Source organism: Cygnus olor, chromosome 1 (assembly GCF_009769625.2).
Source record: "Cygnus olor isolate bCygOlo1 chromosome 1, bCygOlo1.pri.v2, whole genome shotgun sequence".
Lineage (NCBI taxonomy): Eukaryota > Metazoa > Chordata > Aves > Anseriformes > Anatidae > Cygnus > Cygnus olor.
In genome coordinates, this window is record NC_049169.1 from 178,937,103 (window position 1) to 178,964,788 (window position 27,686).

Below are 27,686 nucleotides of genomic sequence, written 5' to 3' on the forward strand. Positions count from 1 at the left end.
ATTTTACAAAGCCTGTGAGTTGGGATTTGACTGGAAGTTTTGACCACTTGCATCTCTGTTCTGCTCCATATAAGTCTCTGTGTGCTTCCATGAATTCCTGTTTAAAGGTTAAAATATGAGACAACAGATCCTGAACTTAGCTGTTCTGTCTAATGTAGGCTTTCGCTTTGTCTTCCAGGTGAACTTACTTTTGTCGATGTCCAAGTAGCCAGTGAGGCTACTTCAAACAAACTTCAGCTGAATGTCAGACAGTGAAGGGGACGTGAAGACATTTGCTTGAAGTAAATGAAGGATCCCCCCGTGCAGTCCAGCCTGCATTAAAACCCTCCAGGCTGTTTAGCCCTGTTTTAGGAAAAAGTTTAAAAAAAAAAAATCAGTTCTATTGATTTGTTAAAGGTCTTCCTATTTGCTGGCTTGGGAAGGGGGGGAGAAAGAAAACAAAACAAACCTTTTGCTGATCACTCTTATGGAAGCTCAGTTACTGCCTTCTCCAGATATTCTTGAAGTCCTGTTTTTTTATGTAAAATCCTTTCATACTTTAAGCTGATGAATGGAGTGAAGAGAAGCACTTTCAAAACCACACTGGAAGTAAAGTGCAGGGAATAAAATGGGAGCAGTGGTAGGTATTTGCAAGGCTTGGAGATAAGCACGTTGATACGACCGTTTGACTTAAGCAGGCATGCTCCAATTTTTTAACACCCCTGAGAATCCTGATAATTTACCAAGTGCGTGAACATAATTCAGAGGTTTTTAGCTGGGAAAACTTTATTTTCTACATCTGAAGCGTTTCTTGAAACACTGGATGTGCTGTTTTTTCTTGTACTCTTGTGATTAAGAGCTGCGAGGCCTGACGTGAAGTTTTATGCTCTAGCCTTACTCCATGTAAAGAATCTCGGATTCTTGGGATTTGCAATGGAAAGCTGTGCAATATAATTTCTGTTGTTTCTGAGGGAACTGCATGTTTTCAGATGCTTTACAGCAAAGCGTAGCATTGAGATTCTCAGGTACTTAGAGTTTTAGGTTAGAGGTGTTTTCTTTTTTTGTGCGTTTTTTGCCATACCCAAGATCAACTGGTGGTGTTGGATTAGTGAAAGTGGGTGCTGGGACTAGAATTTATACAGCCTCTGTGTGCTGGAGCAAATGCTAGTGGGGGCATGGAGGGGATGCCAGAAATGAATGTGTAAGCACTGTCAAATCATCATCGCTAGCAGGGGTTAAGTATACAGATACTGGTAAACATTGTGATGTGATCAGTAGGCATTAATTGAACCTTATTTCGGAAAGCTGAATGCTAACCGCTCTGCCATTAATTGAATGAAACACTAAAAGCAACTTTAGAGTATCTCGGTGTGTAAATCTTTATTGTGCAGCACTGCGGAAGAAAAACATGGTGAAGTACATGGCAGACTTTCAACTCACTCGTAAAAACTCTTCTGAAATTTTAATTACGGAGACACTTCCATGCACATCAGTGGTGTTTTGATTTAATGTTTTTCCTGTTATGAATCACGTGGCTGGAGACTAAAACAGTAGGATTTAAAGCTACCAAGAGAAGTGTTGCAGCAGTGGTGCTGAGGTACGTAAGTGGTACTCATAGGACCTTACATGACTCATTAAAATTAACTAAAGGAACTAACAAGGAAGAAAACTTGCCCTTTTTTTTTTTTTTACATATGTAGAAACGCAGGCTGTAAAATACTGTCCAGTGCATTGTAATATATGTATATTTGATTTTTTTTTTTACAAAGTTTTACAGAAGGATTGCATGGTCACTGTACAAAGCTGTGACGGACTCAATACATTGTACAGAAGAGATGTGAAGGGTAAACCCTTGCAGTAGTCACTCTTGTGATTTGGGTCTTTTCTCTCCTAGAATACCTAGACAGCTCTAGGTCAGTTGGCTGGAAGATTAGCAGAGCAATCAGTTTATACAGCCTGTTTGCTAAATGACCATTTGTTTAAACATGTACAGTTTCAGATATTTACGTTTACAAATAGTGTAAATACTTTCAAAAGATTAATTTAAGATGCTTTATATTATCTGACTAGAAACTTGCCGTTTTTAATTTTTTTAAATAAAAATGTTGCCTCCTATTTTGGTCAAAGAGTAAAGCTTTATTCTGTATCCCGAGGCTTGTCTGTCAAGATAACTGTAATACAGAGACAATAAACACCCTATAAGCACAGGCAGTGAGTACATTGTTAAAAAGAAGTGTTCTTCTTTGGCAGTAAGAGAAATGACTTTATTTGGCACAGATGTATACCTGAGTGCTGAGCGTACAGCTAATTGTTGAAATAATCCCTCTTTATGGTTATAATAAAGTAAATTTGTATTTTCTTTACTGACAAATTGGTATTTTCTTTACTGACAAGTGGTCTTGTGTGACTAAATGGTCTCTTTGCTTGCAATTTTATTAGGGGGAAGAAACCGTGACTGTAACAGGAACGTATTTTATCTAGTTGGCCCTTACTAAGAGTAAACTTGGGAGGTGGTGGCCGAAAGCACAACGATTATTTTATTTGATAGCTGTTCTTGTTGCCTGTTGCTTGCAGGCTTATCTACCCATCATTTCTCACTACCACAAATGTTTTTCTGGCCCTTGGTATTGTAGGAACGCATCGTTCAAAGGCTCGTGGTTTGTTCCCTGTAATGTCAGTGTGAGGCATCCCTTTACTCTCTGGCTTTGGCAGTGTCATCTGAATGAATTCATCTCAGGACAAACGCTGCTTTCATGTGGAATTTATCTGCTATCTGACTGGCACAGGCAGCAGCGTGTGACCATTGCTGCCTGGATGCTTGGAGCCTGCTAAAAAGGTTTGGCCCTTTGGGTTGTCTATCTTGGGAAATGCAGTGAACGCCAAGGCAGTTGGCCAGGCATTTACTCGTTCTTTTTTTCTCTTTCTTTGTACAACAATGACACCTGCACCATAGCTTATACTGTGCTGGGTGTTCTCCAAGCAAAAACAACAGACTCTTCCTCAAACCGTGCCTGTTTGGTGTAGGCAAAGTGATGTGGGTAGGAAAAGGAAGAAAGTTTTTGCCACTAACAGACTTTGTGGTCATTGCAGCAAAACCCAGCCTTGTGTCTGTGAATGCTGCTTTCTCCTACCCTCACGTATTTTTTCAGTCTTACTGAACCCTAAAACCAAGCCAAGACCCTACAGCAAATCAGATTTTGGATATGAAGGTCTCAGAATACAATAAAAGCTCCCTGATGCACCAAGTGGATTCAGGGCATACGGAGGTCTCCATTCCTTCAAACGATCTGATGGTAAGTCCAGTGAAATGAGTCTTTCAGCACTGCCTGTAGGAAACTTAGCCAATAAAATGTCCCGGTGAAGATAAAAGCATGGTCAAGAAGTAAGGAGTTGGGACTATCTGTTAAAATGCATGGTGTTTGAAATAAACGCCTAAATATTTAAAGGAGAAAATTCTTTGATAACATCACTGGGTGCCTTTTTAATTGGGCATTTCCAGGGCATGCTTAAAGCGATGCAGTGGTACAGGGACATTTGGGCTGTTGGGTGGCAGGTGGAGTGCTTGTGTGAGGTGTCACCTCTAGGTAGCGCTGCTTTTTGCTCCGGGAGGAGCGAAAACGTGCTGACTGGTCTCGTGGGGGAAGCATCGCTGCAGGCTGCGCTGTGGTGTGGTCCCCCGTGTTGGTCATCTCTGTGTAAATCCTGGTATTGGCACCTGAACGGCTCTTGTAAGAAAGCTTGGCTTGCTATGGCTTCTTCCTAGTTTTATTGGGGCTGTGCTACAGACTTGTTTTCTTTGCTGCTTGAAACACGAGGGGAGACTTCTAGTATGTGGGAAAGAATCAGTCCCTTTCAGTCGTGAAACTAGTGGTTTGTGGCCATGCCACCAAACTGGAGCTGTGTACCCAGAGGCTCCTCATCTTCACTCTGCCTTGGATTGCCCCTGCTCATCCCCGCTCTGGCAGCGTGGCTGTTAGCGCGACGAGCTCCCCACGTCCAGCTCATCAGCTGAAGGAGGGAAACCATCTCCTCCCTCAAAGATCGGTGTGGTAACATTTCAGTGAAATCCCACTGATGAAACTACAATCCAACAAGTGTTTTCAACTGAGGTGGGCCTGGTGTTACAAGGACTCGATGTACAGGAAGGTAGGCATGGTGGGCTTGGGAAAAGGAGCTTTATTTTCATTGCCAAGTGACTGTTTTCACCTTGATGAAGGAAAAGCGGATCTGAAGTGCTCGTGTAACCGTTTGCTGCGTGTCTTGAGGTCTTCGTTTCCGTATTTCATGCAGGTACAAGATGAAGAAACACAAGGAGTGGTATCGCTGGGGCACTGCCAAAGCTACTGCAAAACTGCCTCTATTTTGGAGAGCAGGCTCCTGAGCTGAATCTTTTTGGACTGCAGGAAGAGCTCCTCTTCGCTTTCTAGCCCTTTTAGCAGGTGACTTGTCTTGGGGTCTTTCAACTGCAAAGAGCCCGAGCAAAAAGAAGAGCGTTAATGCTGAAACCCCTGGAGGGAGGCTGTGTGGAAGAGCATCGCTTCCAACCCAACCTTTCATGCTTGCCCTCATCCCAGGAGGGTCAGAGGTGGGAAACCCGAGCGGCAACAAATGCTAAAGGATTTTTGGTTGTTCCTGTCCCCAAATGCTTGTTTCACGTTAAGTGAAATGTTGTTTAGATAAAATCAGGAGCATAGTGTTTGTATTGACATTTATATTCAATGTTTTGAGAGGGAATAGTGTTTCAAAATGAATTTGTGAGACGTGCTGTCCTCACCCTTCAGTGGCAGTGTTTCAATCTCGGCTAAATGCTTTCCTGAAGGGGAATTTCATTAAGACTCACACAGGCAGGAAATTTGCTTTTGAATGAAATGGTGAATTTTTCACCTGAAAATCTGTGACCAGACCCATGCAGCAGCCCCTGGGAAACAGGGCTTATCTCAGGTGGGCTGCTTCGGGCACAGAAAGTGCTCACCTTGAGCCGGGACCCCACGTTGAAGTGGATGCAGTTGCTGTGGCTTGTGAACCACAGGTGAATCTGATCCTGGGACACAATTTTAAGGGTGAGGTGGCCGTTCAGTTTCACGGTGATGGGCTGGAAAGGAGGGCTGTGGACGTGGTGGCTGAGGTCGTGCCAGCTCCAGTGCTTCTGGCTCGCCCCTGCCTGGTCAAAGCAGGTTCCAGTGCAAGGGGTCAGGATGATCCTGGGGACAAACATGGGGTGAATCCAGAGCAAACAGCATCTTTGTCCTAAATGCTACCTCTTATCTGCACTGTGACAAAAGTAATTATTATTGCCTTCCACGAGTCAGGGCCTGGAGCTGATCCACCAGATCAGGGATGATATTTTCATAATGGTTATCCTACAAAACCCTCCTGCCCTCAGAGGGCAAAGAAAATATTTGTGTGTAGCACGGGCTGCCCCTCTTCCCATTGCTCTTCTACATGTGAGAGTTACTGGCCACGGTCATTTCTATTTATAAACATTTATACTAAGAGTAGGTGTCCCACACATGGTCATGCATGTTTGTGTGCGTGGCAGGGTGTGGGGAACGGCCTTGATGCAGAACAAAGGAGAGGGAAACTCTGTGTGTGGGGAAACAGCCCTCATTTACAGCACACAAATACAAATCAATACTCCCCATCTCACGACAGCCCGAGGAGGTGGCTCCAGGAGCTGGAGCATCCCCCCAGACGTGGCACGCAGGGCCATTTTATCATTCACGTTGCATTTTTCCTGCTGGCGTGTTAAAGAAGTTGATTCTCACCACCACAGCAAAAGCCCAGCGTTAACTTGTGCTGCAGCTTGGAAGAAACAGCGGGAATAAACAAGAAAGCTTTTTATAAATGTATGAGTGGTCACTAACTCAATGTTGCCCTTAATTTACGGCTGCTGGGAGGTACTGGGAGAGCTGTAATTGAGCCTGGGGCTCATGCTGATGGGAAGCAGTCCGAAAAGCATGGTCCAGCGGGGTCAGGAGTGCCCTGGGGTGAAGGACAGGGCTAGGCTGCGGGGCGGGTGATGCTTCTGTGCTGCTGGGGATCACGGCGGTGTCGAGCCGCGAAAGCCTGGCTGCTGCGTGATGGATGAGGGACCAACGTGTCTGCAGGCAGGGGGTGGGACCTGCAGTAGTCTAATGGCAGTGTTATTACAACAGCTATTCAAAGCGATTTGTAATAGCCGGTTAGACATTTGATGCATCCATTCATTAGTCTCGACATGGGGAGGACTTGTAAAATTGGGATGGGTTTTAATGATTTCCCCCAGTTCCTGGCTTTCAAGGGGGAAACTTTGGAGACTTGGGGAGGGGAGGCAAAAATTTGAATTCGAAGGCTCAAACAGCAGCAGCTTTTACTGAAAGCTGTCAGTCACCTCACGTTACCACTTAGACTGCATGAAATCAGCCACCTAAGTCATTCTTTACGGCGAGGAGCACGACCTGGATATGAGAAACAAACCAAAGGCAATGTGACATCAAGCTCAACAACCTCAGGTACTGCAGTGTCCCCTTGCATGCAAATTATAAGCCCATGCTTTTCTGGTGTGGTGACCTGGCACTCCACGAGAAGCCAGGAGACAAGACACATCCTTATGTATCCCTGTGCTGTAATGGGACCGAGACACCTCCAAGGACGTGTGGCCCACCGGGCCTGCACCTACCAGATTTGTCCGTCAGGGTGGAAGCAGACCCCATGGCCGTGGCTCCCGAAGGCAGCCCTAATGCTCAGGTACCTGGTGTCCTCCAGGATGATGTAGGTGAACCGGGCTTCCTCGGTGAACGTGATCAGAACGGCCACGTTGCCCGATGGGTAGCTGGGAAGCGGTTAAGGAAAGACAAGCCCATCGAAAGCCCACAGAAAGCACACGTTGCAAGAAACACAATGTGGGACACTGCCTGGGGGAAATAAAATAACCCATGCCTCCACTACCCTTCAAGCAGTCAACCTGAAGGCTATCAGCTCTGTAGGCTGTACTTCCTCTGAAGAGCAATGTTGACCACAGAAGTGGTGTAGCCAGCCCAAAATGCAGAGGCAGATTACCCCCAGGGAGGAGGAGAGCCACGGTGGTCCACCCAGAGGCACGACTTTCCCATGATTGCCCCCCTCTACATGAGCTATGTTGCTGCTGGATGCTAAACCTGACCACTTCCATCTGGGAAAAGGAGAAAAAACGTCCGTCCATCGGAATAGCATCTTCTCACGGGCCCGGGAGAACGGCAGAGCTGCAGGAGGAAAACCACGATGGTGAGAGGCAGGTGGGGGTGCAGGGGAGCGTCGTGGGGACACCTGCCTGGGTGCATGGGGTGCGGGTGCCCGACACCATACCTAACTCTCTCCGTGCCTGTACCAACCCCAAAACATCGCCCTGCGCTCTCCACCTGGCCTTGATATTTCTGTTTGCTTCCTTTTTAATTAAAGCCTTTTAAATTACCGAGGGAAGCTCATCCTTCAGTCCTGTGTTTTCACATTTCATGTACAAAGCTTGGCTCCTTTTATTTTATGTTATTAGCTGCTCTCCGATGATATAATTTGCCAGGAGCCCTCTTTCCATCAGACACACGAGTAATTTATCCAGCAACGTCCTGACAAGCGAAATAAAAACATTTCTTTGCTGAGGGCTTAGCTCCAAGCATTGCAAAGGAGCTTTGGTGCTTTCTAATAGGAATAAGAAGCATTACTGCTTGCTTCTCCTGGAAAAAAGGAGAGCAGCTTGTTTTGCTTGAGCAGGGGGAAGCGCAGCGACATGCTTCTCCCCTTTAACATCAACATTAAGAGAAGCAGCTGATTATCGGGTGCAGAAAGGGGCCTTGCTCAGGTTTTGCCTCTCACGGGGATTTGAGGGACGCATCCATGGCAGCTCCTAGGTACCTGAGCAGTGTCTGATTTCAGCCTGAGCTGCGGCACTCGTTAATAACCCAAAGATGCACATTTTGGCTCTGCAAACTAGCTAAAGATTACTCCTTGGTTGTAAGGGATGGAGAAAAACAGAAAAGCTACAAACTGACAATCTTGTGCCTGCTTTCATTTTTCAGTCTTTTTATGAGGCTAAAAAGACAGGCAGTCCCAGGCAGGAGGATTTGCTGCCCCTATATTTCAGGAGGGGAAAGCAGTATAATGCACTTCTATGTCGAAAATAAAAAAGCCAACAACATCGCTGATTGTGTGATAAATCACCGGCGGTTTTCTTGTATGCCTGAGGAAACTGCAGAAATGTTTTCTGGTTTGGGGAGGCAGAGGAAGGGGGAGAAGAGAAGGGCCATGCTGGGGGGCTGAGGTGGTGGGGGGCCGGGCAGCCACCCTCTGGCTGTCAAATCGTTGGACTTGGCCTGGGACCAGCACCTTTCCGAGGGGTTCCTAGCTCAGGAGCCCACATCCATGCCTGCCAGGAGGTTTGGATAGGGCAGCCTGGCTCGGAGAGTGAGAAGGATGAATGGTATGGAAGTGAGCAGAGCAGGGCTGAGGTTTCAGTTGGCATGGAGATGGCTGACTGGTGGCTTTCAGCCTTCAAGCTGCACAGGATGGTCCTGAAGTAAAACATTTACACATGGACATCATCCTTGTAAACCTCCAGGGATGCCAGGCTCAACTTTCCACCCCATCCACAAACGCCTGACTAAGTTCATCTTTCAACAGCCACAGGCAGGAATGTCCCATCGACGTGGTGCACTCGCTGATAAACATTTCAACATTTTGCTGAATCAGCATCTTCTCCATATCTCATAAGTGGTATCTAAATGCGCTATAAGTGGTGTCTAAATGCACTTTACTGGAAAAAACATGACTCTTATGGGATACGAGCACACTAAACACCATACAGCTCTCTATAATTCCTGCCTGAAAAGCAACGAGAAGAGCTCCAACAGGCTACGCCCACCTTCAGGTGCTCTGCAACACAATCACAGTCCATCTCGAAAAGGTCTTCTGTAGGTGCTGATGTTGCTTGGTGCTTTTTGGAAGGGACAGTCTTTGGTCTGACAGTGTATTCATTTGGTTTTGAGAGTCTGAAAGAGATTCTGGTCCCTGAAAAAAAAAATCAAATTAGAAGGTTGGTGTTGAGGAAAACGATGTAGGTCTGTTTCTCCAAGCTTTTTGTATTGGATTATTTGGAAAGGAGAGGGAATTGAGGGAAGGGTTGGGGAGTTTTTGCATCTTTTGCTTTGTTTGAGAAGAAACAAGTGGGAAGGGAAAATCTAGCCTAAATAGGGTGGGGTAGGCTCTGTAATGCTGTAGGATGGTTTTCCTAAGAGATGTGAGGGATCTCCTTGCTAGAAACAATGACCCATCCAGCTGAGAATTGCTTATAGCGAAGGCTGGACTAGACATGGGCTAGCAAGTTTCTTCTGCACCCTCCCCTGCTCCTCTCATACGTACAGCATGTAGCTGACAGGCCTCACAGACAGGGAATTACGTGGACCCGTGTTTTGTGTAACTACAAAGGTCCCTGACCACCCCTCATTAGGATTACGGCACCTTTTACTACATGAAGGGCTGCAATCCCTGCTTCTTCTCTGGGTGCCCTGAAGCTGCTGTGTGCTTCTGGCTCCAAATCAAGCCCAGTGATTGCAGCAGCTCGCTAGCAAAGGTACTTACAGGCAACAAATCTCAGGTACTGCTGAAGTAGTTCCCTGTAGCTCTCAAAGCCTCCCTTATCCAACCTAAGATTAAAAGCAAACAAACAAACAAAAATAACAACGGAGGTTGAAAATACGATCAAATTGTTGGCTGATGTTACTACCCACAAAATCTAAGGGGAAAAAAGGTATCTTGTGATGTTATTTCAGGAGGATTCACCTGAAGCAATGGGGATGACTGCATATGAGCTTGTCATCATGGATGGCTTTTGTAGCTGAAGAGGCGAGACGGGGCACACATCTCCTTGCATATCTGATGAGCAGTGCAGTAGAAATGCCCGTTTCCCTGCCCTTTGTGCAGGGAAGCTGCAGGTGATGGGTGAGGGCATGGCTGTGGGCTTGCAGGGGTGAGTCCCAGCCCTGAGGACCTCCTGCTCACACAGCTCAACACACATTTCGCTGGTCCGCAGGCCTGGCTTCACCTACATGTTGTGCCCCTGACTGAATTACTTTTGTAATTCAGGGGGAAATTTGGCTGGCAGGACCACGTGCTGCATGCCACTTACACTGCTGCACCCTGCAGACCCCACAGACAGCCCAAAAGGCTCAAATCAAATCCCACCCAGAGATGCCCTGTGTGGCATTCAGACCTCGTATTGTCCTTCTGCACCTGAGGGGAATTCGGCATGCGCTGCCGATCCCATGAAGATCTGCTGAGACTTACAAGTCAGACCCCAGAGGACCAAAACGGTGGGAGAAAAGGGAAAACAGCAACGAAGGACAGATAACTCAAGTGATGTGGCCTGGTCCAGGCCCTCTGTGGTGAGGTGAGTGTGCCCCGGCCAGTCTCTCCGATTTCCTTACTGTTGCAGCAGCTTCTCCTTGATGCTACTCCGCAGCTCAGCCTGGAAAGGGTTGGCGTGGGGAGCAGCATCCGTCTCTTCCTCTGCTTCATCTTCGCTCATCAGGTCTTGGATGGCAGTGTCAAATACCTTCCTGTAGCTCCGGCAGCAAAAGAGCTGTGGGGTGCAGCACCTGTCAGGAGCCGTGGGGCTGGGAACAGGCTCCTGGGAGGACCAGGAACCCCCCCCTCACCCTTCAGCTCCCTCCACCCACCGGCTTCATCCCTTCCTCTCTGCCTCTGCCATGAAGTGGTTGCTCTCCCTTTTGCCATGAAAAAAAAAAAAAAAAGAGCTATTTATACAGAAGGCATCGTCACACCATACCAGTAGACTCACTTCTTCCTGAGTTTGCTCCTTCAGGTCAGCCACTGTTGGGATTGGCTTCTCAGGTGTGCTGCAAAAGATGCACCTTGCAGGAGGCTCTTCAGTTACAGTAGTTTCCTCAGAAGACAAAGGAAATTCAGCATCAGGGTCATTATTTTTATTTTTTTAAAGTGAATTGGGATTGAATCTAGACTGCTCCCATAAAAGCAACCAAACCCACTGCATTCAGTGTAACACCAAATCTCTCATTTTTGTGCATATATACATATATATAAATAGTCAGGAAACTCAGGCTATATTTATTTACGTATGCTCCCAAATAAGTGCAGTTGTTATGTGCACTCTTCCTTCCTAAGACCTCAATGGAAAAGTATTAATTGATTTTCATGTGAAAATGGGAACAACTTAATTTGCCTTTCTTTTAAGATGCTGTGAAGCACTGAGAAAGTGAAAAAAAAAAAAAAGAGAGACCAAAATAAAGCTCAAATGAGTTTTAAAAACTCCTGTTTCTTCTTTAAAAACAAAACCCGGAGAGAATACATTAAAAAAATACAAGACGTGCTCAGTTTTTTAGACAAACTTCAAGGGAAATGGGGATGTTTGCATTTTGGAAAGAAAAAAAAACTGTTTGCAAATTGTTTGTGGTGGAAACGTTTGTGATCAGCTCTTCTCTTTCTTGTTAATTGCTCAGAAGTGGCTTAAGTCTAGCTTTAAGGGCCTTTTCCCTCTCTGATGTATTTATAGTACTTGTCCCGATGTCTTCTGCTCTGAGCAGCGGTGTCACCCGAAGACACACCATCTTGCCCTAGGTTGCTTTCCATGCACTGAAGGTTTTTGCTTGCCCAGCTATATTGGCTGCAGCCACTGCTGCTTGTGCAAGAGACATGCTCTGACTACAATCCACATCTCTCTGTCTGGTGGTGAGAAGAGTTATTTTTTGTTACTTGCTCCTCCTCAAAGCTTCCCCTTGCAAGAGGAAAGCAAAGACCCTCCAGTTCTGACCGAATGAAATGGGACATTTTTAACATCAACCAAAGGGATGGTTTCTATAACCCATATTGCTGCAGAGCACACCAAGCTTGCCTGGTTCTCCAGCAGCTGGTTGGTATTGGGTACCCCACAGGAGAATTCAAGCCCCCAGATTTAACCTTGAACAAACCAGGCATGAAGCCCCTTGCCCTTTGGCTGGAGACACAGGCGCTTAGCACAGCCCGAGACACTTTGTTCCCCAGCCACTGCTGCTTGTTCTTTTCTTTCTTTGTCAATCTTTAGGATGGTCAAGCCTAAGTCTCTTAAAGGGAGGAGCTGCTGCCCTTTTGAGCAATTTTTACTCTCAGATAAGTTATTAGAGAAAAAAACATTACCTTTCCTTCTCCCTTGAAAACCACTTGCAACTTGAGGAGTGTCCATTCACCTTTTTGAAAGACATCTCACCAGAGCGGACCAATCCTGCACCTCTTGTCTCTAGATACAGCCACGAGAAATCACCAGGGTTGGCAGGAGAGGGAAACAAGCCCATCTGAAAGTCTCTGATGGCCAGATGGAGGCACACTCCATGTGACCCTGTGTCTCAGACGTGCACTGCTAGACAGGGATGAGGAACCCTCCACTAAAGATGTTCATTTTTTTTTTTTTTTTTCCCTTGGGTGAATTAATTTTGTGCTCTTTTCCATTGCTGGAGTGGTGCTCAGCCCGACTCCTTTTGCCTACAAATAGCAGTGGCAATTATCCACCCTCTTCCCCTCAACAAAGATACCTTTAGGAGAAAGAGGTGCCCCTTGTTGTTATCCTAGAGGTCACCCGGCACCCATTCCAGCTGGGCACTGCTCCTCGGAACAACAGCAACAAAAAAACAAACCAAACCACACCAAAAAAGTGCTTGTCACAGTAATTTCTGGTCCTCATGCTAACCTCACCTCATCTGTATGGAGGAGAGCTGCCGTCCCGTCATCCTCGTGCTCTTCTCCGCCGGACAGTGGTTCCTCCTCTGACTCTGCCCTTGGACTTCCCTGAGCAAGCTCGACAGGCTCACACACAGCTTTTTGCAGGGAACAGCTGCTGGTTAGCTGTTATTCATCAGCACCCACAGCTCACAGATTTGTGTGAAGCACTTTTCTCAGATAAAGGCTTCACCATCCAATGCTTCCCTTCTGCCTCCTCTCCTGGGTCCCCAGGGCATTTGTATGCCTATTTGTGCCAGGGCCCAGGAAAAAGGGCCACCATCGGGTCTACTGTTGGTCCCGTACAGTCTGGAGGAGGGGGCAGATGCACAATCCAGCAAGTAACATCACCCCCCCATCTCTTTGTGCAGTGGGGAGAGGGAGACGTGCTAGTTAGGCACATCGCCATCCATTCCCAGAAGCACCAACTAACCTCCAGTGACATCCAGAAAGTTTGGGAGGCTGCATTTCTACCCTCTTCTTGGGACCTGGCACTTCAAATTTCGGAGAGGAAGCTGCTCTCTTAGCCTAAACGCTGTCCCATGTATTTTCAAAGTGTTCAAAAGTAATCTCAAATAGAGGTGAGCAGAGAGAGGAGAATTTTGCTGATGATATTCAGGGCGGCTGAGGCAACGAGCTGACTGCGAAGAGTTACAGAAAGACCCCCCTGGCACTGAATAGGATAATAAAATCACAGGTAAAATCTGATGTAGATAAATGTAAAGTGATGCGCATGGGAAAAGACAATCCTAGCTTTACATACAAAATAATGGGCTCTGAGGTGGCTATTTCCACCTGGGAATGGAATTTTTGGGTTATAATAGATAGCTCTATGCAAATGTCAGCTCAATGCTCAGCAGCAATCAAAAAAGCAAACAGAAAGCTAGGAATTATTAGGGGTAGAGAGCAAAACAGAGGAAATCATTATGCTGCCGTATAAATCCATGGGCTCCCATCTCTTGAATGCTATTGTGCAGTCCTGATTCACCAATCTCAAATATGATACAGAAGAAATAGAAAAGCTACAGAGAAAGGCAATTGAAGATGATCAAAGGCATAAAAGGGCCTCCATTCAGGGAACGACTGAATAGATTAAGACTTTTTTATCTTGGAAGAAAAACGACTGAAGAAGAAATATGACGGAGTTTTGAGATGGGAAGAGTGGCGTGACTGGGGAACAGCTGTTCACATCATTCAGTGCTCTTCAAAAGAAAAGGGTGATCGCCAGAGAAAACTATCAAGTGGCAAGCTCAAAATAAACAGAAGAGATTCTTTTTAGCTGCGGTCCTCCTTGCCACGGGGTACGGTGGCTATTTAAAGTCTGCACTGGTTCAATAGGGTGTTAGCTAATCGATGGGAGAAGGATCCATCAAGGGCTATTAAACGCAGAGATGGGGTCTACAGTGCAAGGAGCTCCTGAGTCTCAGATCACCAAGGGATGAGAGGGTATTCTGGGAAGCATACAAACAAATTTTGGCTCTATTTTTGTATTTCTTCCCGAGCATCTGCTGGCTCCTGTCCAGGGCAGGACGCTGGGCCAGGCGCAATTCTGGGCTCACCCCTTGCAGTCATTCTTACGTTCACGCCTGGCCACTAAGGCAAAGCAGCTTACATATAGCCCGAGGTGTCTTTGCTGCCCAGCGTAGCTTCTGACACAGCCCCCTGCATCACAGAGATACACCAACTTGGTGGCTTTCCAGGCTGAACACACCAGGCATGATTTTCAGCTTAAAAGCACTACCACCAAGACCCAAGGGCAGCTGCATCCCCTCTTCCTTTAGCTCCCAAAGAGAAAGCCCCTGTAGGCCAACCACTTCAGAGCATGGACCTCTTCTTGGGAGATATCTCCGCTGTGCAAGATGAAGCAGTGACCTCTGTGACCATCACTGGGAGCCCTGAAGCAGGCCGTAGTGACCGAGGGCCAGCACCACCCCACCCGTGTGCTGGCTGTCCTCTATGGGTATGTGTGTCCCATAGCAAAAGGGACTCCTGCAGACACCGGACTCGCACCATCTCCTCCCATGGCCAGCTCTGGGACCTGGGGAAGCCAGTCCAGTCCTTCTGGCCTTCAGGGACATCAAGTGGCTGTGTCTCAGAACAAGATATTTGGTGGCACTCAGCTCACTTTCCTCTGGCGTGACCTGGGTCATCTTGGTTTTTCTATTGTTCCAAAGTAGCACCCAGAGAAAATACCTCCTCTTCTGCTTATTATGCATGGTTACAAATGAAGGGAGAGCAACAAAAAGCAGATACACATTGTCTTGAATGTCCAGATTTGATTCACTCAGGCTTTCCCCTAGTAAAAAAAAACAAAACAAAACAAAACAAAAAAAACACTACAAACATTGGAACACTTCAGTTGCACAACATATAAGAGCTTCTTCTGGCTGAAAGCTCAGGATGTTAATGACAGGACCTCATATACATTTCTGTCCCTATGCACCTTTCCAAGGTTGCCTTAAAACTCCTGCCTTGGCTCTTTACCAGCTGATGGATACGAGCCAGGAGCCTAACTCTGCACCTCGTCTCCAGCGAGAAATGAGGATGAGGGAATAGTGGCTATTACAAGGTAATCACGCCCCGGGGGAAATTACTGAGCTCAAGTATCTCTGCTCCCCAGACCATGGTAATCTCCTCACACTCAGCTAGCCCTTGGCAAAGCTTGTCAGAGCAGGCTGGCTTGTCACTCTCAGCATTTACCGGCCTGCCCTATTTCTGGAGGCGGCCGCATCTCCCGAGCAGCCTCGTGTTGACATTGTGCGCTCCGTAATGTGGAGGTGAGGCTTATTTTCTGAAAACCTACCATTTTTACCTATAAAGCCTTATCTAAAGCAGATGTAAGGCTGAATTCTGTTCGTATTGACACTTGTGCTATTTTGCAGCAGCTCCGAAAGGAGTAATGATGATATACATTGAAACAGGAGGGCAATCAGACACCTGTCTGTTCGATTGATCTGCAGGAGAGGGAGCACAAAAAGCTCTATTACACACACCGAAGAAAATAATCTGATAGTGATTGTTATGGGGAAAAAAAAAATCTTGCCCCTAGATTTCCATTAGGAAGGAGTTCCTGCTGTGTTTGGCTCTGTATGGAGATGGAGGAAGCAGAGTCCTGAAACAAGAGTGCAAACTGCAAGTGGGCAAGAGTAGAAAACCTCTTCCTCCTCCTCCTCCTCCTCCTCCTCCTCCTCCTCCTCCTCTCCTCCTCCTCTTTCTCCTCCTCCTCCTCCTCCTCCTCCTCCTCCTCCTCCTCCTCCTCCTTCTTCTTTCTCCTCCTCTTCCCCCCCCCCTCCCCCTCCCCTCTTCCTCTTCCTCTTCCTCTTCCTCTTCCTCTTCCTCTTCCTCTTCCTCTTCCTCTTCCTCTTCCTCTTCCTCTTCCTCTTCCTCTTCCTCTTCCTCTTCCTCTTCCTCTTCCTTTTCCTCCTCTTCCCCTTCCTCTTCCCCTTCCCCTTCCCCTTCCCCTTCCCCTTCCCCTTCCCCTTCCCCTTCCCATTCCCCTTCCCATTCCCCTCCCCCTTCCCCTTCCCCTCCCGCTTCCCCTCCCCCTCCCCCTTCCCCTTCCCCTTCCCCTTCCCCTTCCCCTTCCCCTTCCCCTTCCCCTTCCCCTTCCCTTTCCCCTTCCCCTTCCCCTTCCCCTTCCCCTTCCCCTTCCCCTTCCCCTTCCCCTTCCCCTTCCCCTTCCCCTTCCCCTTCCCCTTCCTCTTCCTCTCTCTCTCCCTTCCCTGTTCTGACTACCCCTACCACCCCCTCCTCCTCCTCAGTGTGCTGGCCCCATCCCACTGGTGCTAGAGAGGTTGTTTAGCCATGGAAAGGCTAAAACATAAATAATATTTGTCTATTTATTTATTTATGTGTGTTATGTATTATATGATATATTTTCAAATTATAAATATTTTTTATTTATATATCATTATAAAAATATAATGAATAAATAAAAGCTGGGCACCCCACAGCCATACACCTTGTGCCTAGGCTGCCCTTGCTGGCTCAGGTTCCTAACTCCCTTGATTGCCTTATTTTAATGTGGTCGTGCTGAATAATACATATTTCTCATGAAGAAAAAGCAAGCTTTTCTGTGCAGGGGGAACTTGGCAGCTCTGAATACTGAGCAGCAGTTTCCTCAAAGCAGTGGGATTCAACGTGGTAATCAACACTATTAGCATTAAAAGGAACTGTCTAAATGTCAAGCCCGTTCAATAAATAAGAGCTAACACTTAGAAATAGCTTAGAATGGGGAATTAAAAGTTTTGCTGCTAATTGTTTCTTATTTTGGATTTTCTGTCAATTCTAGCTCTTCCATTCAAATGAGACAGTCATTTGCTGCCAAGACGAAGGAAATGAGATGGTCTGAAAGTGGAGTGTGGGCAAAGCTGTTCATCCATAGCAGAGAGCTAAGGGGGACTGCAGTCCCTCTCACAAGCCCCTGGAAGCACCATAAGGGTAGGGTCAGCAGACCCTTCAGTCAGGACCATCCCTTCCTGGGGCACCGATCATCAGAAAGACTCCTGAGGAGGACATCCCCCATGGCCAACCTCATTGCTCTTTGCCCATAGCAGCTTCTGACCCAGTGTCATCTCAGCAGGGTGGGGAAAACCAGCCTGGATGGTCTTATCTTCCATGCCCAGGTGTAGCACAAGCAGTCAGATGCCCCAGCACTTCAATACCACCCAGCCCACCAGTTGCAGCAGCTCCTCCAGTACCTCTCAGTCCCATCAGAGTTGGGAGACGCCAAGAGATGCTCCCGGGTTTTGCAGGAACTGGTCTTTTCTGTGGCTGCAAAGCCACAGACCCATGAGCTCCAGGAACCCACGTGTGATTTGGATTTGTAAAAAAATGAAGGTGTAGGATGATGTTTTACAGCTGCGGCCTCTATATTGTACTGCAGGATTCAGCCCTTGGCTCCGAGCCACAGAAACCAGTGCCAGAGGAATATCATTTGGGTTAGGGGAAAAAAAAAACAGAGGGTGATGGGCTGGGGACAGCTGGATCCTGCAGGGCTGAATCTGGCCATAAGAGGGCAAGGGAAGGAGGGCGAACTCCTCTAGCGAGCCAAAGGCATGCGGCGTGCTGCCCGGGAGGCAAGCAGCAGAAGCAAGGGGGTGCAGCTTGCTGGAGGCACGTTTTATAGCAGGCTTAGAAACCAGCAGTGGCTTTAACAATTGACCCTGCTCCTCCAGACCCAGCCACCTGCAGCGCGGCCCGGATGGAAGTGGCTCGCCTACGTCTGGTGCTTTGATGCAGTAATGACACGTAACTGATACTGATGGCAGAGGCTAATCCGCTCTGCCCTGTAATGTCCCCAGTCAATCATGCAATATTCTGTTATTGGAAAAACTCATTTTTGCCCCTCCGATGGTAATCAGCGTATGCCCTGAAGCACGAGGCTTGATAGCCCGCGTAATTTGCAACCTAGCTCAGTGTAACTGCGGATGTTAATCCTATTTATATGAACGGCTGACAAGCAACCGTAGGGATGGGGGGATGAGCTGCGGGGTGGGGGAAATCTTCCAGGCATCCTCCTGCAGATTTCAAGCTGCTGCACCCCACTGATAGGAGATGGAGAGGCTTGGGGTGGGCAAAGCGGGGGAGCCCAGGCAGCAGCTCTGCTGTGGTGCCTCGTGGTTTGCTCGGCACCCAGCGCTGGAGCAGGCCTCACGCCGAGCGCAGAAACGTGTGCCAAAGCCAGTGGGACTGTTGTGAAAATGAAAACTTCCAAATAAATTAATTTAAAAAAAAAAAAAAGGAAAACAGACAAGCAAGATTCTCCTCTTTCTGCCCTTTCCCCTTTTCTCCCCTGTGCAAGTGCTTTTTATCCAGAACAGAAAGGAAGTGCTTTGCTGTCCCAGCCCTTTCTTTCGCAGCCTCTGAGGACTGCAGATACCCAGACAGAAGAAGAAAAGAGGAGTTACGTTTTCTGCTACATTTTACCACTGAACTTTCAATGAACAACAAGCAAAATCATCTTGCTGAGTCTATCCCCCGCCGGCTCTCTGGCATCAGTCTCTCTGCTTTTCAGCTTCCACTTGGCTTTCCAGATAAATTTCTTCTCTGCTCGGCTTTGCTTCTTTAGTTTATATCCACCTCCCCCTTCAATGTCTCTCCTTCTGCTTTTCCACCTTCCTTCCCCACTTCTCTCCTAACCCCTGTTCTTGTTTTCCTCTGCTCCCGGGGTCTTTCCTCCTGAGTTTTCCATTAATTTCTCCACAGATACTGATATTGTTTTACTTCTCTTATCCCGTATTTCTTGTGCTCTTTCTCAGATTCCCACTTTTCCTTTTTTTTTTCATCCCATTTCCCAGCTGTTTTCTTCCTCCGAAACATGTGTTTTTCTTGCTTCTTATGGTCTGTGACACCCCTTGCCCCACCATCTGAGGTGGGTCAGAACTGGAACCCATTGAAACTGGGGAGGAAGGCCATGTGAGGAAGAGGACTGAGACCCTCCGGTCTAAGGCTGGTGCTGCCAGGCATTTGCCCGACCCTTTCCTAGAGGCTACCTCTAGTATTCTGACAAAAATACTCCAATTTACATTTCCTTCCTCATTTTTATTACGGCTGCATCCAGCATCTCTGGTCCTCCATTACCACCAAGCATTGCTAATCCCTGATCCATGGTGGCAAAAGCAGGACTTCAGTGGTTTGGCCATCCTCATGAGCAAAACAATTTCTAGTTTAGCTTAGGCTTTTCAAAGGGCCATCATCAATGGCAGATGGGCATCTTGAAAGCTCAGATTTATCTCGTGGTTGCTGTGATTAAGTGAAGGTCTCACCGTACCTTGCTCACAGATCTCTGCTTGGTTATCTTCCTCTCCTTCCTCATCTCCCACCTCTTCCTCGGTTTCAGCTGGCTCCTTGCTCTCTTCTGCCTCGGAGGACATCTTGGTGTCCCTGAGGAGCACCACCACATCTGGAGGGAAGAGCAGAAATTCCCAAAGCATGAGGACACAACGTCGTCGTGACTTTCAAGGGGAGCCGTGTGAAGTACGGACCATGTATCTCCAAATTCTGCTGCATTTCTGTGACTATCAGCTGCCCAGATGTCACTCGCACCCCACTGCACTGTGCCCTGAACTATTTCCTGGCCATGAGCATGGTCTGCAGCTTCCTTTGCTGATGACTCTGCTTGGCAGGGAAATGCCAAAGCAAAGAGACCCTTGGAGGTCCTGGGAGGAGGCAACTAAAGGGGGAATGAGATGGGGACACAAGTACTTGTTCACTTATAAAATGTCTGGAAAATGCACTTCCTCACCTCGCCAGGGTGTAACAAGACCTGAATACATTAAATATCCCACTTGCTGTGGTTCCAGTTGCAGGGCACAAGGACAGCAGTGAGGTTGGGCTGGTAATACTTTTACTTGCATCCTTTAATATATATGGAAAGGAACAGATGAGCATTTGGGCACATTTGCTGCTTTCTTTCAGATCTGAGAAAGAGCTGTTGCAGCCAAAACCACATTTTCCACCCCAGCTGTATACTACAATTGGTCTAATAAAAATGAATTTCATTTGCCTACAAAAAAAAAAAAAAATCACTGTTCTGGGCACTTTATAGCAGTAAAGCACGCTGTTTCTATTCCTGGCCTCCTGTAAAAGGACAGCTCTTGCTGCCTGTATGAGCGAATGCACGAGACACTTGTTACAGCCAAGTGAGCACTGCTGTAGGAGTCTTCACATGGTAGTTTTCTAGGCTTGATCCTCCATGCACTTAAATTGATTTTACCGTCATGGTCCTCCCGGGACGCAGGGGCAGCTGCTTCAGGTTTTTGCCAGTTTAAGTAAGATTAGGTCGGGATGCACACGCCAGCAAGTAGCATTTGCTTCTCTCGGTGGGCCTTTAGCATCCCTGGGACCATGTGCAGGCAGAGGTACAGTCTAAAAATGGTGTAAAAACCAGAACCTGCATCTTCTGTGGACTTGGGGCTGCTCCTGCCACTGACAGCCCCAGAGCTCTCTTCTCCTATTACTGAAACAGCCTAAACATCATGTTTTAGTTATAAAGTGAGTTTAGTGGGTGGAAGGGTGGGAGGGGAAGGGGGATTAAATTTACTGCTTCTGTGACTACAGATCTGAAATAAATCTCCGATTCAATGATAGATCAATAACACCAAGATTGGGTTTAAATTATTAATAAACTATGAGAAATGAGGATAATTATTCTATGAGTCACAGCTCTCTAATGCACTGCACATTTTTTTTTCCCTGAGACATCTGCATTGAAGCACGACCTGCCTATCTCTTGGCAGCAAGCTGTAGCCAAGAAGCGAATGCCTTTTGTTTTGCTAGCTAAGCATTAACAAGCCCTCAGGGGCTGAGGCAGCCTGGTGACAATGCAGGGCTTCTCTCATGGATAAGCACTTAAACCAGGAGCCCCTAAAACATTTAGGTGCCTGGCGTGCCCCTGGAAATTGAAGCAACCTCAGCTCTTGAGCATCCTTCTGAATTTGGATGGCTGGAGATGGAGGAGTTGCATTAGCCTAAAAGGGGATGCTGCCTTTGAAAAGTGACCTTGGGCTGCTGGAGAAGGTGTATGGCTGGTGGTGACCAGGGTAAGAGCAACCTCTGGCTGCAGGAGGCATGGGCGAGAGGGATGGCTTTTGCTGCTTTAGCCCACAACGGCAGCAACCTTTCAGCTTCACTTCAAGCGAAGTTCGGTTCAACCCCTTTCTTGGGGCAAAGAGAGAGGATTGATTCATCAGCCTGAGGAGGTCTGTGAGGAACAAGAGGCTGAAAACTGGAATATTGCCCCATTCTGGGTCAGGACTATCCCTGTCGACTTAACCAACTTACGTGGGCACAGCATGGGCTGGAGAAGCTGAGCACCCCTGGGTGTCCTCCCGCATCAGCACCCTTCAGCTCCAGCACCGCAGCTTGTGGTGGTGACAGAGGACAAACCCAGCATAAGGGCAGTCCCAGACCTTAGCACCAGCACCTTCTCCTTTGGGGGATTTCCTCAGCTCACCACAAAGCCAGCTTTTCCCTGTGCCTTGGCAGAGTGGGATGGGGATTGAGGGGCTCAGCGCGCTCTTGCTGATGCTCACCAGCCGCGGTGCCACCAGCTGAGGTGCTGAGCGTGGTTTACCGCTGGGTGCTCACTGGTGTCTACGTGAAACCCCTGATAATGTGGAAAGCCAAGCAAAGCTGGATCTAAGGAAAAATGCCGCAGGGCATTTTGAGCCTTAATGACAGGAAGGGAACAGAACTTAGGATATCGGTAATGAGAGGCATTTATCCTTGTCAAAGTGCTCCAACTGCATCAGAATTTCCGCTGAACAAAACTTATTTCTGAATAATATTATTTTTAAAGTAAGCTGATGCCAAAAAGCTGCTTTCCAAAGCAAACCCACAGTTCTTGAGTATTCGGGATGTTGGGCAGGGTCACTTCAAATGAACTCACTGTCCTCCCCGGCAGCCAGGGGCTCATCTGAATAGCTCCACTCCGTCTGGGTCATCTCGTCCTCCATCTCGTGCCTTCTGCTATCGCCCCTGCAAAGAGGCGACACCGTGTGGGATGCTCATGGGCAGTTCATGGCCACAGGGGAAGAGGGCTTTGGGGCTTAGGCAAGGTTTCCCAGCATTGACTCACGGTGGCATCATGTAACACCAGTCCTGGAGCCCCTGCTTTGCTCATTAAGCCTTGCATGGCTCTGCAAACAGCATTAGGCTGGCATGGTCCACCATGCAGCATGGTTTTTGGGCCACCTGGGGCATGGGAAGCAGGACTTCTCCCTGTCACAGCATGTCCAGCACAAATGGTGCTTTCCAGAAACCCTCCCACTCCCTCTTTTTTTTTTTTTTTTTTTTTTTTTTTCCCTGAAGTTGTCTGGCATGAAAATGCCAGAAATGTCTGCATGAAACCAGTTTGAGCTTATGACAAAGAGCTATCAAGGTGTCTGTGCAATGCAGGGAGAATTTTGTGATTGCCTCTGATCTACTAATTCAAACATGCCTGTGGCCTCAAAAAATGGAAAAAAAAGGCAAGGGAAAAAATAAAGGATGCTGAACAACCTGTGATTGGGGCCTGACTCAGACTGAATCAGGGAAGGAGGCTTTTGATAATTTTGTTTACCTGCATTAGTAACTCAAGGAAGCCAGTAAAGACTGCTGCTTTTTTTATTAATGACCTACATATTTTAAAGGTTTTTGGGCACAACATCTGTGGGTGATAACCTGAGGGTTTTTGGGGGAGCAGCAATGCTCTGGTGCTTCCATCACTGTCCCCTCCCTGAAGTGCCCTCACTTTCTCCTTACATGCGAGGGGCAGAGGGCCACTGGCAATCTTGGAAACCTTGGGACTGATTCTCCTTCATGTTGCAGTGGGGAATTTATGACCTTGTAATGACAAAATCTAGCTGTGTGCTCATACAGCAATATGACAAGCCTTCCCTTAGACAGCTGCTTATATCCCTTTTCCCATAGTGCCAAGCACACATGGTAATGTCATTAAGGAAAAAAGCCAAAACATCAAATAGTAATAAAAATAACATTATCAATGGCACCCAGTTCATTGGTAATATTACCAAAAACTCCAGAGATGCCATCAGTGTCCCTTTGAATACACCAGACACTGATGGGCCCACAGACAACCACCAGGACAGGCATCGCTTCCAGTTTATTAACAGGAGAGGCAGAGCAGCGGCTGCAGGGCTGTGGGTGTCTCAGGCATCCTGTAAATCTCCAGCTGTTTGGTGCTCCTGCTGCCAGCCCATGTACAGCATAAATACAGCCTCACCTGGCTGCGCGATACAGAAAAATTGCTACCAATTACTCTCCTTACTTGGATTCCCTTGGCTTAGAGCCAGTGAGACGAGCTGATGGGGAATCTGTCGCCGGTGCTGGAGGGGAGAGAAAATGGTTTATCTTAAAAAGAAATCATCTTTTTGTGTAGAACAGCAGGGATTTTCTTTCCATTTTTTTTTTTCCTTCTTTTTTTTTCTTGAGATTTCTTGCCATTTCATTATTTTGTATTTCAGATAAAACCTCCCCCACCTTAACGAGGAACATTTTTTCCCTATTGCTTTTAGTGGTATAATAAATTGCAGGCGAGCCAAGAAAAAGCTCCCGAAGAATGAGCCTTAAAAAGTGGCTGGCGACTGAGGGCAGGCTTTGCAGAGGAAGAGACAAGAGTTACAAGCTAATTCACGTCACCTTCCCCCGCAGGTTTCATCCTGCAAACAACTGCATGCAACCTCAGTGCCAAAACCCCAAGTGGCATTATTTCCAAAAAATCAGGAAGGCCTGAGGGAGAGATTCGGGGCAGGCATTTGCAGAAGGTGGTGGGAGAGGAGAACCCCCCTTTGGCATATGGAGGTTGGGGAAAGGACATGGACATGGAGGCATTTGGGGAGGGTGAGAGGTACTGATGCTGTGCAGTGGGGTGGCAGAAGAAGTGATGGAGAAGAAAATGTGGAGAAATAAAGGATGTGGGAAAAAAAGAGGCATGGCTGTGACAGGGAGCCAGAAAAAGCATCAAAATGAGGCTGCGCTGCTTGGACTAGATAAGCCACTCTTATGAAAGATGAAAAACAATGAAAAGGGATTGAAAAGGGCCAAAGAAGCCTCTGAACTGCTGCAGTACACAAATTCTTGAAGACAAATTGACTGTTCACTCTACGTCCCTATTAAGGCGTTCCCAGCTACATTGGATTTTTCTTGGTATGCATTTCTAAATAGTGGTCCTTTACCGAAACAGGCTGAGAGAAACATCCTATTTCACCTGAATTTTAAATTCCACATTTAAAAACTGTGGAAATCCAACAAGAGGTTTCCTGAGAGAGCCCTGAGAGAAGTTTCTGCACCTATCCCCTACCGGTCGCTCGTGGCTGCTATTTCAGATCCTTTGACTTTTGCAGGAGCAGGTTTACCCTCCAGGATGCTGCTCACGTGCGTGCCCGCTAAGAACACTTGGTTTCCATGCGGAAAGCTCTTCAAAAGAAATAAACCTTACGTGTGCAAGCAGTCAGTTGTTCTCATTCTCGGGGGCAGGAAAATTTGCATTGAAAAAAAAAAATATGCAGAAGTGAGCAGAAAACATTTCTGTTGGCCAACCCCCAAGGAGGAGCGACGCGTGAATTCTCTAGGAAACTGCTGACCCTTTACGTGAAGGGTTAGCCCGGCTCTTTCATGCCAGCTGTGCATTTCTGGCTGTGCGAGGGGCTGTCCCACAAGTAGGCGGAATGCATGGTCATAGAAATGACCATGGGAAATATGGGAAAAAGGCCAAACTTTCCTCTAAAAACCTTGCTTAGGATGAGGCCAAGCTGTCTGGCTTGGGTCCCATTTTGGCACCCACTCTCTCTCAGAAAGGCAGACTTGCCCTAAGTAAGGAAGCAGTTGCCATTCCCCACGGACGCGGTGGGTCCCTCCCCAGTGGGTCTGGCTTTGTCATAGGTCCCTTCCTCACCCACTCCCTGGGGACAGCTGTGACCCTGTCCTGCACACAGCCACAAGACACCTCCAGGCAGAGATGGGCTATGTCATTTCAGTCAAAATAGGACAAATTCTTCCCATCCTTAAACAATCTTTTTTTTCCCTATAATTTAAGGGTTGTTTTTTTTTTTTTTCCTTTCCATGGATTAACCACATTTCTGTCTCTCTTATCTGCCTCCAAACACTAGTTAGATTACTTAATGAGCTGTAAAATATTATTAAAGGCGTGGCGTATGTTAAAAAAACACTGTAAACATAGCTTGAGATATCTAGCGAGAGACAGTTGTCTAATACACATTTGCTGGCATACGCATGCAACACAGCAACTGTGACTGCTCCAGGCAAGCCTAAACCAGGGTGTTTTGAACACCCTGGACACTCTGAACACATTGTTTACTAAAATGGATGTGTGGGTTTTTCAGTTGCACCTAGACCTGTGTTTTCCATTTGTGTTGAGCTGTCCCAAGGCTCTGTCACTGGGGCTCAGGTCTGGGTGCTGTGCTCCTTGCCTTGTCCTCACAGCTCACTGCCATTGCCCCAAACAAACCAGCCCCTGCGTGGCACTCACATTTACTATATATACACAGAAACTGAGAAAAGATCAAGGACAGCTGCCTTCCTTCTAACAGACTGCTTTTAACAATACCTGTTAACAGTTTACCTTTCTTTGAAATTACTGCAGAAGTCTTCCAGCAAATATCTTTGTTATTTTCTCTCCATTTTTCTGGAAAGGATGATGAGGCTCCTTCAGGCTCTTCTTCCCAGACAAGATCTGTGCTGGTTTTCCTACTTTTCTCTTTGCTGGAGAGAGCAAGATTACTCTGCTTAATATAATCTCGTATTTTCTTGTTATTGAAGGCTTCTTTAGAAGTTGCATACTCCTTTTCCAGCCTTTCTACATTTTCCACTGTGAGAGCAGAGCTGGAATCTGATGAAATGGTCCCAGGGGGAAATATTTTTGGTGGGGACTGGTTACTGCCAGACCGTGACAGCTTGCGTCCATTAGACATATCTGCAATGCATTAAGGAGATGAGACTCTTCAGCAACAGGCAAAGTCAATTCATCATTCTGGTAACAAAGAAAGAAAGAAGAGAGAAATCCCATTAGTCATTTACTCCTGACGGGCGTATTGATTGATGTAGTTAAAATGTTCACACTAAGATAACCTTATTAGATTGAAAATCACTTTCTTTTCAAGAGGATCTACTAGGCTACAATTCAACAAAGCACTTAAGCGAATACCTGGTATTAAGGGCAGGCTGAAGTCCCATTGGTGGAATTTTGTTAAACAGATTCCACATACCACTTAAACACCAAAACTTAAGACACTTTAAAAAGCCTAAACAGACCAGAATGCCTGCCTCTGCTCAGAGAGACCCAACAGTGAGCAACCAGACACCTTGTGTTGTAACACTCAATGGTACCCTCGTCCCCACTAAGGCTGCACTAAAGATTGCATCAGTGATTTTGTTATTAACCCAGTTTGCTTTGGCTGTAAAATGCTCTATGGCTGAAACTTACTGTAGGCAGGCTGGAACGGAGCACATTTAATACTCATTACCTGTTATCAGACAAATTGTTTTGGATATTTTACGCTACACACTGATGAAGAAAACAAAAAACAAAACAAAACAAACACAAACAAAAACATACAATGGAATCTATTGAATCTGTTTATTTGGACCTGCTGGTGGCCATCTGACCATGCCAATTAAATAAAGGCAAACAAGAGCAACTCTCAAAGGACTTGCAGTGAATAAACCCAGGGTAAATGCCACATGATTTTTGTTATTGCATTATTCTGTATAGTTGTGTGTGTCTGAGACATAAACTAGTTATAAAAAGCGACTCGCCCTGCTGTTCGCAATATCTGGTTAATTGTGTCTGCATCTTCCCTTCATCCACTCGGCCTGTTTAATGTCAAAAGAGAAAGGAGGGAAAAATAATAAGGTTAGTTTGGCGGCACTAGTGCTTCTCAACCTCCCCTTCCCCTGCCCACTTCTCCCTTCCATTTCCCATTGGGCATGATGCTCCTCTGCTCGCAATGACTGCAAATTAAGACAGCTGTTTCCAGCTGTTTTACAGATGCAGGAGGCCCACAGCCTTCCTGTGGCCTGGCTGTCAGCTTTGGGGCTCCCATCTGGGTCAACTCCAGACTATGCAGCCCTCTACATCCATGTGGGCAGAGTGGTCAGGGGACCCTTCAGTTGGACCAGAATCTTGCCTCTTGGCTGGGCTTCTCTGGTGGGAATCACACCAGGAGGTGCATCTCACTATGTGGGCACCTGGTGAAGATCACTAACTCGAGTCCTCTGCATTTGCCTTTCAAAGAGCAGCACTGTGTGGAGGGATGCCTGTCTGGGAAGGCTGGGGAGTCTGTGTTATTGGAAATTTCTAAGAAGACAATAGACAAATGCCAAGGAAAACAGCACAGCACCATCCACAGTGCAGACACTGATGAGGTAGGGTCACAGTCAGCTCTGTTTTTGAGAAGAAATTCTTCACTGTGAGGGTGGTGAGGCCCTGGCACAGGTTGCCCAGAGAAGCT

General features: G+C 47.0%; 2 protein-coding genes across 3 annotated transcripts in view; one reads left to right on the forward strand and one right to left on the reverse strand.

The window, feature by feature from the left end:
- Positions 1 to 2,338, forward strand: part of COG3 (component of oligomeric golgi complex 3) — a 31,914-nt gene extending 29,576 nt beyond the window's left edge. Inside the window, exon 23 of the mRNA XM_040541793.1 lies at positions 179 to 2,338. Coding sequence (XP_040397727.1) covers positions 179 to 208 — 30 coding nt within the window. The 3' untranslated portion in view covers positions 209 to 2,338. The remainder of the gene's footprint in view (positions 1 to 178) is intronic.
- Positions 2,324 to 27,686, reverse strand: part of ERICH6B (glutamate rich 6B) — a 32,281-nt gene continuing 6,918 nt past the window's right edge. The window contains exons 2-14 of one of the 2 annotated variants that reach the window (XM_040541807.1): positions 25,799 to 26,149; positions 23,486 to 23,543; positions 22,106 to 22,194; positions 19,487 to 19,618; positions 12,691 to 12,812; positions 10,787 to 10,891; positions 10,413 to 10,567; positions 9,568 to 9,632; positions 8,852 to 8,997; positions 7,111 to 7,199; positions 6,638 to 6,790; positions 4,952 to 5,180; positions 2,324 to 4,442 (exon numbers count right to left, since the gene is read on the reverse strand). In XM_040541807.1, the coding sequence (XP_040397741.1) occupies positions 4,320 to 4,442; positions 4,952 to 5,180; positions 6,638 to 6,790; positions 7,111 to 7,199; positions 8,852 to 8,997; positions 9,568 to 9,632; positions 10,413 to 10,567; positions 10,787 to 10,891; positions 12,691 to 12,812; positions 19,487 to 19,618; positions 22,106 to 22,194; positions 23,486 to 23,543; positions 25,799 to 26,149 (1,817 nt within the window). In that variant the 3' untranslated portion in view covers positions 2,324 to 4,319. Of the gene's footprint in view, positions 4,443 to 4,951; positions 5,181 to 6,637; positions 6,791 to 7,110; positions 7,200 to 8,851; positions 8,998 to 9,567; positions 9,633 to 10,412; positions 10,568 to 10,786; positions 10,892 to 12,690; positions 12,813 to 19,486; positions 19,619 to 22,105; positions 22,195 to 23,485; positions 23,544 to 25,798; positions 26,207 to 27,686 lie in introns of both variants that reach the window. The other variant, XM_040541813.1, reaches the window with a different exon arrangement.